This window comes from Belonocnema kinseyi, chromosome 8, assembly GCF_010883055.1.
Source record: "Belonocnema kinseyi isolate 2016_QV_RU_SX_M_011 chromosome 8, B_treatae_v1, whole genome shotgun sequence".
NCBI lineage: Eukaryota > Metazoa > Arthropoda > Insecta > Hymenoptera > Cynipidae > Belonocnema > Belonocnema kinseyi.
This window is the reverse complement of record NC_046664.1, coordinates 106,097,496-106,113,702: the sequence shown is the minus strand read 5'-3', so window position 1 is coordinate 106,113,702 and position 16,207 is coordinate 106,097,496. Positions and strand designations below refer to the sequence as shown.

The following is a 16,207-nucleotide window of genomic DNA, read 5'->3' as shown; positions in this document are numbered from 1 at the left end:
TCACCCACTTTGTCTTAAGCGCACATATTATATACTTCTGTTTCTAAAATCAAATATACCGACTTCCGGTTGTTTTCGAAACATTATTATAGTACCAAGAGATTTATTATATGTCCAAGTATTATTCGCAACTCATACCCGAAAATAATGATTTTAATCCTGACTTATAAAAACGCGAATATCTTCTGAACTAAAACCGCCCATAAGGCCCTTTTTCATGTGAACGACCACACACATAAGCTTATAAATCTAAGACAAAAAGACATTTTACAGAAATAATTCTACAGGCAAAACAACGCTTGCCTAAGATTTTAGATAATGTTGTTAAGACGGTGTACAATATGATATGTGGCACAAATATAAAAAACGCAATTGAAGTGTTTCAAGTGTTTTCTTCCTCGACCCGAACAAAATCCCAAAAATTATAACCTTATGCAATAGTTATTTGTGTGTCGAATGCGAAAACAGCTGACTTCGTGAGTGTGAATTTAACAGCAGGAACCGGACTACCACTCCACTGGAGGCGCCGGAAAGTGACCGCGGCGAGTGATGCAAACTTCACAGACGAATGAAATCAGCGTTTCTCATCTGCCAGACTAAATCACTGCAGCCAACCTATATTCACATCGACTTGTTCGCAAAGGTTCAATAAAACTATTATTTTTATCAAATGTTTATTATATAATAAAATAACAGTAGAATATTAAATTAGAATTACGATTATAAGCAATTTTCATTATTAGCGGCATTCGTAACAAAAATTATTAGAAAAATGAGTTAAAAATTTTTTGGCCGTTTTTACAGTTTGCAATGTTAAAAATATGGTGGAGTCTATACGTTGCCGGCTGCTTTTCGCGAATAGCAAAATACGAAATGAAAGCGTATTACGTATACAGTCATGCAAATACCTGAAAATACAATTTTCAAGGTCAAAACTGATAAAAATCGTGCTTGTAAAAAGAAAAATCGAAATGAATTAGGATTCTGTTTCATTTCCTAGGAGTGATATGAAAAACGAGTGGGAATGCTGGATAGATGCGAGGTTTTGAATGAAAAAACCTATAAAAAAGAGTATGTATAAAAATAGGTAACAACAAACAGCTTACAGTAACGGTAACAATGAATTATTATAAAATAATTAATTATTAAAGCCGAAAGCCTATGTAAACAATCCATTATTCGATTAAATTACAAGAATTATGCAGAATAAAATATATAAGACATCATTTGTGACTAATCACAGGAATACATTCTAGCCTCGCCACACGACGTTGGCAACAGTTAGGGGCCAATATTATTCGTATGACGAATCACAGAGGTGCCTTCCCACCCCACGTAGCGTTAGAAAAGGGGTAGGGGTGCGACCTTAAATTATTTCCTTGACCAGTTACAAGGGCGCCTACCCGCCTCCAAGAGGCGTTAGAAATGGGGTAGGGGTGCGACCTTACATTATTTCAGTGACCAGTCACAGGGGTGCCCCCCCCCCAAACGAGACGCTGGAAAGGGGGAGGTGTACGACCTTACATTATTTCTGTGACCAGTCACAGGGGCCCCTATCCGCCCCTACGAGGCGTCAATAGTAATTCTTGAGTCGCAAATCCACGATAAAGTGTGATTTAAACATAGAACGTTTCGTTCATATCGTCAAAAACAAAAAAATAACAAAATAACTCCTAAATTACATGGTCTTACTCTAAAATGCGTAGAAGACCCTTTCGTATGCTTTTTGCCGGTACAGATCGTGTATATAAACTTCGTAAATAAAAAACATAATTTTTTAAAGTTTTAACACTGAAAATTATATTTTCAGGTGTTTTCATGTTCAGGTTTGTAATCGGCGGATCAATATACATCAGTATACGATTTAAAAAAAGGAAACGCAAAAAAAAACCGGCAACATGTAACCTTTCCGGCAACTAACAATGTTGCCGGCGCCGACAGGCTAGCCATTACGTAGAAATATTGCCGAGTCTAAACGTCCGGACAGTCACTATTTTCTGTTTGTTTCTCAGGATTTTGTGTCTGTGCCCCGCAACTATTTTTTAGTGGTGTCGCGCCATTGAAACATAATACGACGACAGCTTGGCTGCAAAATAGAAGTACAAACCCTCTAAAAAATAATTGCTGCTTTTGGGTGAATACAAGGCAGGTCGTGGCTAATGGGCGAATAAGAGGAGTAAAAAAAGGTGGGAAAGGGATGCTGAAACGCGAGGTAATTTGAGAGTTATTTAAACGACAATTCAAGGAGACGGAACTTGTTCCCTATTCCCGGGCGAAGTTGTATGCAGACGTAAATACCAATGCCCGGCACAATGGGTTATGTCCCGAACACTTAAGCCATACGACCTCTTGACTGGAGTAAAATATGCGCAAGAGAGAGAATCTCTCAAGGGGAACAAGAAAAGAGAAAACGAGACCGGGTGCTTTTGCAAGTTACGGAAAAAAGTATAGGATACCTAAACCACTAAAAGCGGACCTGCCCCTTTTCATTCTTCCTAGTCCTAGTGGACCAATTTACAGCGCCCTTAGGCTCGAGCAATACGGTACAGAACCAAGGGGTCGTAGTCTATTGTGTTGTACCGATGGTGGATTATTTGGCGGGAAAAGCGATTTCGAAGGAGCCGCTCAACTCCGTACCTAGGGATTATTGGCTGAGCACCTGCTGTTGAGCGAGACTTTCTCTCTCTCTTTCCTTTCCCCCTCCATTGTATGCTTTTATACCGATCCCCTAGTTGATCCGTTTTCCGATCAAAGCAGCACAGGCCTTTTGATATAAAGTCAAGGAATATCTCGGAGACGTCGATAAACATCAAGACGTCGCCGCACCGGCCCAGACTTTTTATGGTTCATCGTATAACTACATAGTTAACGGCGGATCCGAGGGAGACCACTTTTTATCGCCTCTGAGCTTTTTTACTGCACCAATGGCCCGAGAGCACCTGCTACTATGGACGTCGACTGTTATTCATTAACTTTATTACTAAATTGCTCCATCTTTCAGGGTCTTACGCTGGATGCTTATCTAACCCATGCATCTTTAAATTTTACTTTTTTTCTATTTACGTATAATTAAATTCATAGGTGCTGACAAGACAAATTGTGAGCGAGGAAAATTTATATTCAATTTCAGTTGGTTTTTATCAGAGCACAATCACTCCACGATGATACACTTTTTTATTCACGTATTTATCGACTTTCCACTGGACAGAAAAAATACACAAGCTTTGGTTTCGAACCCGAAGCCCCTATGCTCGAAAAAACCTAACTAAATTTTTCAGCTGGGGTGTATTTGTTCTGTACATTGAACAGCGTATCTATCCAGTGGTCTAAATCAGCGATTCCCAAACTTTTTATGCACTTTCTAGGGAGCGGCAGGGCCGCCAACGTCACATTTTTTCACAATACCCTGCCGCCAAGGGGGGACACTTGATTACTTGAAAAGAAAGTTGATAAAAATCGGTTAATATCTTCAATTCCACTTGACAGTTCTTGTCAATTTGCGTGTTCTTAACGATATGCTTAATTACTCGAAATGTTAACCGATTTTCATCAACTTTTTTTTCATTTTCTTAAAATTACACCAGGAAAATGATTCAGATAAATATAATTGAATTGAGCCATATCTTTAGGATTTTAGTTATTGAAATAGCCTTAAATCTCATGACGATGAAAGGGTCCTCATAGCGGGGGGGGGGGGGGGCTGCCGAGTGGCTGGGCCCGGGCTGGCTTCCCTCCTAGGGGACTGCCCGGCCCGGGATGGCATCCCTCTGTCGGCGGCAGCCTCATCGGCCGGCGGCACTGGTTTGGGAATCGCTGGTCTAAATCAGCGATTCCCAAACTTTTTTTGCAGTTTTCAGGGAGGGGCAGGGCCGCCACCCTACAATTTTTTTCCCTCTACTAGAACCCAAGGGGAATACTTGACTGTGGGTCTTGCGGAAGGTTGCATGCTTCACTCTCAGGGCAGTACCTGCGTGCTTGGCCAGATCATCCCTTTCCTCAGGGGTCCTTTGTTATAAAATGGGAAAAAAATGTGAGATTAAAAAATTCGTAATTTTGCGATCAGTGACTTAAAAGTAATATATTTGGCATCTACGTAGTGTTCCGATTCCAAAGACATGTAATTTGTCTATAAAGGTTGAAAATCTGAGAAGTATTTAGTATTAAATTGACTGTCAATCTGATGTTTCTTGATTATAAACTCCTTCAAATTTTTAACTTTTCTAGGCAAGTAATATATCATTGAAATCGGAAAAATCATTAGATGCTGATAATGCTATTTTCAAATCGCTGATTAAAAAAATAAAAGTTTTAAAATTTCCTTATTTTGACATGCCTGTGGACAAAAGACCCTTGCTGGAGTAAGCTCACTCACACTAAGGTACATGAATAGACCGAAAATTAGTAGAAAAAATTAAGTCGGGTGGAGCCTGACCATACCTGAAAATGAGGCAAAAAGTTTGCCGACCACTGCGCAAGGGGACTGCCCGGCCCGGGGTGGCTTCCCCCGACCACGGTCGGGCCGCCGACCGTCGGCACTAGTTTGGGAATCGTTGGTGTAAATAGTCCGATTAAAAGTATCAATATTTGCCCAAGAGGGGTAAAGAGTCTCGTGCGAAGTAGAGTGCATATAGATAATAGGTACCTAATGGAGGCATACGTACTTAATGCACAAACTCCTACTAACCCCTCGGTGTTGCTGGCACCCTCCACCTTGTCCTCCCTTATATTGTTGTTCACCCCAGCAAAATCCCTGAAACGCCAACCCCTCTGGTTCGTCGCACCCCTTTCATGAATCCACGTGGTACAATATCGTCGTGCCACATCCGGTGTAAGGCGTATTTAGGGTCTACTAGGATACAACACCAGGACTGGGCCATTACCATAATCATTACGTGTACGCCGATCACTCGATCACGCGACCCAAATTTTACTAAATTAATCTCCAATTGGTATTGATTAAGGCTTGGAATTAATTCAAATTACATTTCAAAGCTTGCAGATTGGATCTATTTTCACTTTCATACAAAGACTACAAAACTATCGACATCTGCCTATGAATCTTAACAGCTCAGTAAAAAAAAATGCTAGCGCAAAAAAAAAACAGTCATTTAAAAGCTGAAAGTGTTCTACGTTAATGAACTTGAAAACGTTTATGTAAAAAATTTTTTGTGCTTAGCAGACTGAAAAATGTAATAAAGTAAGGATTTTCGAGTACATTTAAAAACAGTCAAGTTTAGAGCATTATTTCTTATACAAGGGGCGATGGAAAAAATTTGAAAAAATTCATGAGTATGAGAAAAACTGTTGTGAACCAGTTGCAGTTGAAAAATTTTAAAAATAATAAAAATTGTTGCTTAAAAGCACAAAAATGTGCAACTGTATTATCTTCAGTTCCAATACAGATATTAAAGCGATATTTTTAGACATTTGTTTTGTTGGAAAACAAGTGACAGAAAGAAGGGGGGGGGGGGCGTTTTGTTTTACTTCCGACCGCTGGTCCCTTTCTTTGACCCGTGGCCAGGTACCATCCAAGCATTCAGAACTAGGGGCTGAAGAATGACATCAGCGGTCGGCAGGAAAAAAACGCCCCCCCCCCCCTGCTTTCTGTCACTTGTTTACTGAAGATAATACAGTTGCACATTTTTGTGCTTTTAAGCAACTATTTTTAGTATTTTTCAAATTTCTCAACTGCAACTGGTTCACAATATTTTTCCTCATACTCATGAATTTTTTCAAATTTTTTCCATCGCCCCTTGTATAAGAAATAATGCTCTAAACTTGACTGTTCTTAAATGTACCCAAAAAACCTTACTTTTTTTTACATTTTTCAGTCTGCTAAGCACAAAAAATTTTTTACATAAACGTCTTCAACCTCATTAACGTAGAACACTTTTAGCTTTTAAATGACTGTTGTTTTGTTGCGCTAGCATTTTTTTTTTGACTGAGTTGTCAAGCTTCAAAGGCAGATGCCTATAGTTTTCTCGCCGATAGTAGGCTAGAGTAATTTACGTAGGTTTTGGACAACGTGTGGGCGATTGCATGGGTACATTATACATGCACACGTAGGACGCTTCGAGTTGGCCTGATACACTTGTTCGCGCGGTCGATTAGCATCTGACATGAGAACGCTTCTCTAGCATTAGTCACGTGCGATGCATGCTATTAAAACTTGGAGGAATTTCGGAACGTTTTTATTTTACTTATTTTGCCCCAGAGTGGTATTTAAATAACCAATAACGACCGATATAGAAACGATTCTTACAATTCTTTGAAAGTAAACTAATTTATTTTTAAATGCTACTTCAAATCTGGACAACTTCTAACGACTTCTTGAAAAGCTTCCAGAAATAAATGGAATGCATACTTTCCAAAAGATAAATATCAGGGTTCAATATTAGAATAAATACTGGTTTAAGGGCATGTGATATTTCGTCGTGTGGTCAATCGGGTACATTTCCCCGAACTCTTTTTTGAGGGATACAAAAAAAACTATATTGTGCTAAACGAAAATGTTATGCATGTGCATTATTTTGAGGTTACGTCGTTTTTCAGCTCTATCATTCTGATAGTTTGGAAATTATTTATGAAACAAAGTTTTTAAATTACCTACAAACAAGGTAAGTTCCGGGACATAGTTGATATGTTTATTTGTAAGTCTAAAGTTTTCGGCCAAAAATATTGTGTAGTTTGGAAGTAACACTCGGGAGAATTGTAACACACATAACCTTGAAATATAGACACGTTTATGTTGGAATTCACCTACAAAAAAGTGTGAACGGACGCCCGTTAGCATGTTCACTATAATTCCCCAGATTCTGAACACCGATAAAATCGATACTGATTCCTATAGCGCCATCCAAATTAATAAAATTTAACAAAATCACATTTTTTTAATTAACCGACATAAAAGTGTACAGGGCGTCTGTTAACATGTTCGCTATCATTTCCCAAATTTCTAAGACAAAATATTTATTAGTCTAGAAAAAAAAACCGGGGGAACCTAAAACTGGTAAAATCGATCATTTTCTAAGTCTCACATGCCCTTATTGATGCAATCAAAGTTGAATAATTTTACGTATGTTTTATTTTGATATTAGTTCTTTAGTAAACTGATGAACAGTGGATGAAATATCAGACAAGATCGTAGTGAAATGCTTTTCAGTGGTCAAACGTGTCGATTGGGTGATATACAAGACACGTGCGTGTGCACTCGCAGGCATGAACACGTGTCTCGATGATCGCCAGAGTCAAGTGTATAGTCACTATAAAGTACAGACTATACTACAGAATAGCAATAGAGTATAGACTATAGTTTATAACTGTATACGGACTAACCCCATGATAAGCGGGGTCCTCACCGTAAATCTAGCCACGGCCACTTTGAAACCATATTAAGCTACGCGCATCAAATATTTCAATGTGTGCACTGCATAAGTATATATTATAGTCACTATAGTTGCTATAACACAACGCCTCCCCCCCCCCAACTACCATCTGACAGATGTTAGCTCAAGTCCTGGTAAATTGTTTTCTCATCAAAATACGCATCAACTTATAAGCTTTGAAATATTGGTAATAGGAAAATACTTTGATTCACACAGAATGAGGGTGATACCCTTAAAATGAAAAGTGTGAGAGTATACTAATCATAAAAAACGAAATAGTAAAGTTCTTTGAGAAAATATTATTACTACTCGGGTTTTCAATTGTTATTTTTTTCTGAGAAAAGTTGAATAAAAGTGTATTAATGTTGTTCATAAGCAGAACCAGAAGTCGCTAGCACTGACGCGAGCCCATTTTTTGTTTCTATCTTCAAAAATATTAGTCTGGTATTATTCGATATAAATTCCATGAATAAATTTTGTATTGTTTTTTTCTTGCATTTATTAGGGCATAGACTAGTCACTAGACTAGAGAGACATATCTTATTTGTATAGTAAGTGCCAGATTTATTTGTATGTGTTTATAATTGCTGTTGACATAATGAAGTCAAAAGTAGTTCAGTTGACTTTGCAGTTAGTGATTACACTATATGAGAATTATATTTTGGTTTTTCTATCAAATCCACAACAATATTGTTAGTCAATTGATGATAGTATATGAGTTTTTACAATTTGGTCTTCCTTTTAACTCCTTATTGAGTAATGGCTTTCGAAATATGCTCAGCAGAAAAGGTTAGTCAAGCTTTAAGAAACTACTGAAGCCATTTTGAGCCCGGGTCCTATTTACCTGCGAGCAAATTTCGAGCCACAAGGAATTTTCAAGTAGACCGTATCTAAATTCTACATCTTCCTACCACTTGCGGACAGAAACTTACTCAAATCCAGTGACAATGGAATGTGGTTTATGGGGCGGATTAAATCTACAGGACTTACCACACTAATTGACCTGCAAGTTTCCTGGGTATATTGTTTTAGTCATTCTGTTTAAATCAAGTGTCTACTTCTACTTCCAGGTACAACGTTTATTGCGGAACTTCAAGATGTCAGTTTTGTTTTACTATGGACCATTCGAAACAGAGAATACAGGTATAGCAGCAGCAGATATGGCTAATTTACCTGAAAGTCTCTTGCCCATCAATATAAATATATCCCGATCTTTGTAAATACTAAAAGGTTGCTTGCCAAGATAAATCCTTGAGGAATATTTAAATAAGCTTTATTATATAACACATATAATCAACAAGTTGAATGATTTATGATTTACTTCATCAAATTTGCTCAAAGTTTCAATTATCTAAAAGAACCGAATTTCAAAAGTAACGGTTTGTGCGGACACTGCGCACATGAAGAGAACTGCCGCCGACGGCAGCTATCGAAGTACGTCTCATTCGAATAAACATGTTCGAATAATCGCCGGTTAATCAAACTTGAAACTTACAAGCAGTTATATTTCGACCGGCTGTTCATTGACCATTATTAACACACATCCTTGGGCCTAAAAGCGATTAAATATCAAAATACACAAGTATGCACTTACCGGATGCCTGGCAGCTGCAGCCGCTGCCACCGCGGCGGCATTTATTCCAGCGCTGGGGTACATTTTCCAGGCTTTTAGAATCCGCAGAAATCACTACGGTCTCTTTATCTCTAAGTTTCCTTGGTCGCTGTTCTCTTCAGCGATGTTTCAGTGCACGGTACGATTAGCGAAAAATGCCGTCATCGCGCCAACACTACGGTTCACCAAACCACCACACAACTACCAACAAAGGACACACGCGCGGCTAAGAGAGAACCCTGTGACGACGTTGGCAAAGCCGTTTCTCTTGGCACGATACTTTCGAAATTCTCGCCCTGCAACCTCGACGAGCCATCCACCCGCTCTCCATCCGAGATTAGCTCCTCATCGAGGAAAATCGCACCCTCGTCGCCGATACCTCCTCGTGGTTTCGTCGCTCTACCTCGCAAAGAGAAAAAAACAAGCGAACGCCAACGAACCGAACGGTAACCGTCGGTAATGCAGGGAGTAACTTTAGCGCCCCGCAACTCGGAAAAAGACCGACGGAGCGTGGAAGCACAAGGTGCGAGAGAGAGAAAGAGAGACGCTCTTCCTTCTCGAACGGCGATGCCAGAAAAGCAACGCTTCTCTCTCCCTTACTGATTTCCGCCACAGATCGACTTTCTTCGTCGATTAATTAGAAAAATTACCAACTTTAGTCGTTTAAACAACTGTCGCGCACTGCACTCTAGCACGCGCGTACATCTCTATTCGGAGTCAACGAAAACACTATTTTGACACTTTTTGTTAATCCTTCTCCTGATGGAGATTATGGGTAAGTATCCAATGAACGTCAGCACAATATTTTTCTGGTTTTTCACAATATTCAAGGCCTCCCGAGCACAAATCGTTCCAAAACGAGAGAACACGAAAGAATTACACGAACAACGAACCTCTCTACTCCGCAGACTCGAACCGACTGACTCGACCGCGTGGTGGGGATTCCGTCCCCTCCACACACAAACAGCTCTCGAGTTTCCCCTCACCCCACGAACCGCAGACAAGATTCCGATCCCACCACCTCTTCCCTCGTATTAACTGGTGCGATAGCTCCTTTACAATTAGTCGCTCGGTTATGCAAAAGCCCGAAAATGCTAGCACGAAATCACAGCTCTCATGACGAGCTCATAACTTTGTCACTGACGGTTCATGTTGCCTTATTCTTGGTGCTCAAAGTATCGACGAGAATTCCCCCTCTCTGATATATGACATACTCGCAACTTATTAAATGCACGAACGCCCCGACAAGGACTGCTCGTCTTCAACCAAATTTCAACGTTACAATGAACGTACATGAAATGCCGTTTGAAAATAATGCACGTACTCAAGATCCTTTACAATTAGATTGCTTCTTGCAGTGAAGAAATTTCACTTATAAAAACAACTTTGAGCTTTAAAAATACTTTTTCGATTGCATTTTAACGGGGAGATTTACTTTTTGAAACTCGCGCGCCGTCTATAATCTCAAACTTAAATATCATTTCATAGTAAATTTGTTTTATAAGTATTCTCCTATTCAAAATACTGCTTCACATTTTCAAATGTTTCCATTATAATAAGCCGAATAGGCGAATAGATATCTAAAAAAGCCCAAGTTAAAAGAACTGTGTTTATTCTATAGTCTTCTTAGGCAGGTTTATCAAATACATATATCTAATTGTTACAATTAGATATATTTTTACACTCGTATTCTACGTGTACGTATTCACAATGTAAAGATATATTGAAATTTGCAATAATTTAATCAAGTTTCTTCAGAACTAAGAACTTGTATTTTCTTTTCACTTATTTTTCGAAAAGTGGCAATAGAGCTATAAAGAAAAAATATTATAATATTAATTTTCTTCTTTTACAAAATTAAAAACAGTTAAAGCTCCGTAAGTTCACAACTGAATGAACATTTACTATCTGCCAAACAATACATTATTCCCAACATCAACAAAATCAGTTATTATCAGTTTTCTTTCTGAGCAATCAATGATAAACGACTGCAATTTCAGTAAATAGTCACTGATACAAAGAGCTCCTTCATTGCGCATCTGTCACAGACAATATTTTTTCTAACAAATACAGGAATAAAATGTACTTCTTTTCATAGAATGGCACTTTTCTTGAAATTTCTTATGTGTTACAAAGAACGCTTGAGTTTTTTAGTGTAAAAACCTTGAGATTAAACAGTAAAATTTAAATTATGTATTCACGAAAATAATGATTTAGATTTTCAGAACATCAACGCGCACGCTAAGCATCATTGGGTATGCCGAAGGACTTATAGCAGTATTTTCTTCAATAAAAAATTAGAAATACACTTTTTATTCTCAAGGTTCGCAAAAAAAACCTTCCCATTTTTTTAAAGTCCAAAAAACCTTATGAAAAAAGTCAAATCGATAATTGACCTTCATTTTTAAAGGCTAAATATTTATTCTAAACAAATGACCATGTCCCATAAAAACGGTATAAGAAAAGTTATCAAAACTGCAGAAGAAAATATTTTCTTTATTGATATTAAAAGATTTCAAACTCACCAAAACAAATGGTATGATATATTCTTAAAATTCACTCTACGCTTCTCTAATCAATAAGCAAATACTAATTTCATTTTTAAAAGAACTTCAATGCCCTTAAAGGGATGAACCTAAGCTTTCTTTTGAAATAGTAAAATAAATAATAAAATGTGCCTTTTTCCAAAAGACAAAATTGGTTTTGCAACTTTCATTTCTAAAGGTGAAATATTTATTTTTTAAGAAAATGCTTATGATCAACAGAAAGGGCGCAAAAATTGTCATAAAAAATGTATTGATAAATCTGTTTTATCGCCATTAGAAGAGTTAAAAATCGCTGAAATAGATGATATCCAAAAAATCCCGAAATGTTCACCCCCCCCCCCCCCCCCCCCCCCCCCCTGTAAATATTGATCAAAATGACAAATTATTTCGCGATACACTACTATCCAGTGGCTGGTACACTTGAGAAAAAATGCCTTATTCCCAATTGCCTATTAGTTTATTTTAAGTGAAAATATATATACAATATGATTCATGTTTGCTAAAATACTTACTTCGTATGAAAATATGTACGACATAACCTTGATATAGGATTCAAAAAGAAAACATTTTATATCGCTTGATAGAAAAAGAGAGTGATAGTCTGTTGAGAATGTGTGATTGAATAAGCCGTCACGTGGCGCCAACTACACTCAGGTGGGAGCTTTGCAACAGAGTCAATGTATATCCATGTCCACTATTTCCAGACGAAAAAAGTCGTGATTTTCGCGTATGTCTTAGGTAAATTAGTATGCGCCACTCGTGGAGAATGTTTCATTATGAACTCGGAAAAAGGACCATAGTTTTTCGGTATGGAGAGAGTTAAAAGAAATATCTTCAAAATTATTGCATAGAATGCAATTATTACAGAATTATTGCATAGAATGCAATTATTACAGAAATATTGCATAGAATGCAATTATTACAGAATTATTGCATAGAATGCAATTATTACAGAATTATTGCATAAGGAAGCTTTAGTCTCAAACAGGTTTTAAGTAAAATTTTACATTCCTTAACAATTATAATTTTTCGTATTAGTAAAACTAAGTACCTATGATACTCAGCTGATGATGAATAGTTATAACGTAGAACAATGAGTATTATATAAATCTCATTCCTGTGACTTATCGGTTATAATCTATAAGAGTTCGTTGATCAAGCTTGGAGAAATAATACTCTAATTAAACTTACTCAGTCCGATAGCCGTCCCAAAATATTCTAACTATCTAGTTTTTAGAGTGAACAAAACTAAGCAGCTAACATGCTAATAAGGATCTAATTGCAGTGAGACCTTGCAATAGCCCTCCCTTCTATAGCCCTTCTGAGAATTGACGCCACGCCGCAGATAGGTGTAATAGGAGCTGCGCTGGGTCTGTAGTTGTCACTCAGGCGTTAAGAAACAAAAGCGGTGCGAGCTCAAAAAGGTTGAGATTTAAAACTATTCTTTGTTTTTTAGTAATTATCTTACTCAGTTTGATCGATATTCTTAAATAATATTCTTTTTGACCTCTCGCTTTAAAAAAATGAAGAAAAAAACAAACTTTAAAAACCTTTCCACATTAGAAAACTAAATGTAATAAAATTCTGCGTCCAATAAATCCAAGTTGGCGGCAAAATGTCAACTTTATAAAAAATACTACAAAAAAACTTAAAATTTCGACGTTTTTTTAAAAATGGAATAACTCTGAAAATAATTAATTGTTTAAATGTATATAATTATTACTTTCATTTAGTAAAATAAGATAATCATTTAAAAAATGTAAGTCGGTAAACTTGTTTGAAATGTTGCTACTTTGTTGTGTCAAGTCTGACCTTAGGGCAAAATCTATGGAAAAAATTCTAAAAATATTGTTTTTTCATTTTGACAAATACTATGCAGAATTCTGTTTAAGATAAGCCTAAGGTCTTCAAAAGTTTAAATTATTTTCCGAGTTATTCCAATTTTTTATATTTCTATTTTTTATACTTGCATTCAGGCGTACCTGGTAGGTACACATCTATATTCTATAGTCGCACAGATACACATAGACCAATTCCAGTTTTAACTACCCGAAAGGATAGACTTTATTCAAAATTTTCACGGATGCTTAGGAGCCATTAAAAAAATACGTAACGCCTGAACAGGTCTTATACATTTGTGACAATTTCGAAAATTCAATTAATCATATGTAAATAGAAATCCCGTTTCTTAATTTAAATCGTTAGTGTAAATTATAATAAAATACACTTTTTTTCTACATTTTAAAACATTGTTTTGGAAGAGCTAGAACATAGCTGATGCTGCGTTTTTCAATTCAATTTTTCAGAACTCTGAGCCAGATATGTAAACGTTGCTTGTCTTTTGGTATATTTCGGAGTGGCTACATAGGTATGGAACCGTCATTTTCCAAAATTTTGGGCAGGGTATGCTCGTGTAGTACTCGTTTAAAGTTTAAACGAGGACGCGATGTGACGTGTCAGGCATACGCGAGCATTAGCCCCGGTTGGTCGACTGCTCGGTGTGCAAACAAATCGAAAGTTTTTCGCAAAATGGCCGACACCGGGCTGACACGGATGTCCGCATAAACTTCCCTTTACTCTCCAGACTCTCTTACTACCCCTCAGGGTGCTCTCTCACTCCGATACTCCTCTTATCTACTTTTCTCTCCCTCACTCTCACCACTCGTGATTTCCCTCACTTCCCACACCACCACAAATATGGCGCCTCCACCCGTTTTCCAACCCCTATGCCTCTCCTCGAGGGGGTGGAATCGGTAGAGAAGTAAGAGGCGGAGTGAAGCAAGAGATCCTGATCCGAAGAAACGGAGTGCGAGAAAGAGCGAGAATCACGCATAGAATGTTTGCACGTATTTGCGCTTGTATTCCGAGTGTGTACGTGAAATAGAGCGGGTGAGCATAGCAGGCATTCCACCCTGTTTGGGTAAGGGGCGCCCCTATCCTATGTGAATATCGTGCAGCACACAGTCCCAAGCAGTTTCCTACTTGATTGCCGCTATCGTCCTGCTTTGCTCGTAAAAGAACTCCACGTGGAGTAGCTCGTACTCTCGTCCAATAAGATCTCGACTTAGTGAGCCTTGGCGAATCAAACTACAGCGTTCCCCTCCCTTGCGCTTTCCGAGACACGACTGCTGCCAAGATACGCCTAAGCGCCTGCCAATCCGAGTTCGAGTTTTTCGAAGCAGTCGAAATCACTCCGCGTGGACTTGTTATACTCGTATAGTGGCCTATGGAGCGAAGGTGCTATGCGAAGCCGCAACGAAACATGAAAAATAGGGGCTACACAGGGAAAAACACGGTGCCTGGGGCGATGGCGGAGGGAGTGAAGATGAAAGAGAAGGACGAGAGGAGAGTTAGTTGAGACCGAACTGCGGGATGGATCTCGATTCTCGATCCTAAGAACCGAGACACGGAAGGACGAACAGGGATGAGAATGGAAAAGTAACATATAACGAAACGTCGATCCCATTACCCGAAGCTCTCCCTCCATACACAGTGATGCTGGTCGACCCTTATTCCGGGAGGATTAGAAAATTATTGCCATGCTTCGCGGAAGCGTTGGTGCCCATTCGCGCAACTGCAACGAAGCCATGGCATTTTCGGGACTTCCAGCGAAGCTTTTCAACTTCCTGGAGAACTATCCTGGCTAAACTTAAAATTCGAGCCCTTTGTTTATACCGGACTATGATAAAATTTAAATAGAGTAACTATAGTTAATCTAGAATGCTACATATACTGTTCCTTCGCTTTGGTGTCCTCTACTGTCTCCTTTCTTTCCTTCCGCTTCGGCTTCCAGGTCTGCCAATTCTAATTAGAAGTACTACTCTCCATCATCTTTCCTCCTACTTCCTCTATCCATTCGTTATAATATCGCTTTATCTTATTCCAATTTCCTTATTTTCCCTTAAACACTCTTTCTGTTATCACTGTTCGTTCTTCATATCTTATCTCTTCCTTTCATATCGTGTCTGGTTTTCTTTTCTCTGTAGGATGAGAAGGCAAAGGAAGAAGAAGAGTGTTGGCGAAGCTGTCGGTCGCGCTTGGTCGGTTGCGGTTGTGCGGAGCCGCTTGCCGCCGCAGCCAGTTTGCGTGTTCGCCCATGTTCGTTGGTGGATACGTGTCCTCGTGGAACTCAGTGCTTACCGAACGAGGGAGAAAAGGGGAGTGAGAGCTGGTTCAGCGAGCAAGATAGCTAAAGCTAAAAAGAGAGGAGGGAAGTTATGCGCGAAGAAGAGGATGAGAGAGCATTAAGCTCAGAACAGAGTGAGAGAAACACGCGGTGGACGCGGCTAACCGCGCAGGGGTTCTCAATTCGCGGCTCTCGTGCATAAAATATGTGTGCTCTACAGTCCACTCTGCTCTATTCACTACTCTACGCGGACCATACTTTCCTCAATGGCTCCTTTCTTTTAATTAAAGAAGAAACGATAAGTTATTCTCAGTTAAGATACATGCCAGACGCCCGATGCTCGATCACGACAAATATTTTACATGTCCATGGACCTAAATACCAGAAAAAGCGGTCTAACAATATGCTGCAAAACCTTGAGATATATCTATATACTTTAGTATGATAAGTTTTTAATTGAATATGTATATTGATAATTGCCAAGGTCATTGCCAAATGAAAAACTTATAACTTAACTTTGATATATAATTAACGGTTA

General features: G+C 38.5%; 1 protein-coding gene across 2 annotated transcripts in view; it reads right to left on the bottom strand.

Moving 5' to 3' along the window:
* Positions 1-9,921, bottom strand: part of LOC117177948 (protein groucho-like) — a 201,259-nt gene extending 191,338 nt beyond the window's left edge. For both annotated transcript variants that reach the window (XM_033369078.1, XM_033369079.1), the window contains exon 1: positions 8,980-9,921. In XM_033369078.1, the coding sequence (XP_033224969.1) occupies positions 8,980-9,042 (63 nt within the window). In that variant the 5' untranslated portion in view covers positions 9,043-9,921. The remainder of the gene's footprint in view (positions 1-8,979) is intronic.
* Positions 9,922-16,207: the final 6,286 nt, after the last annotated feature.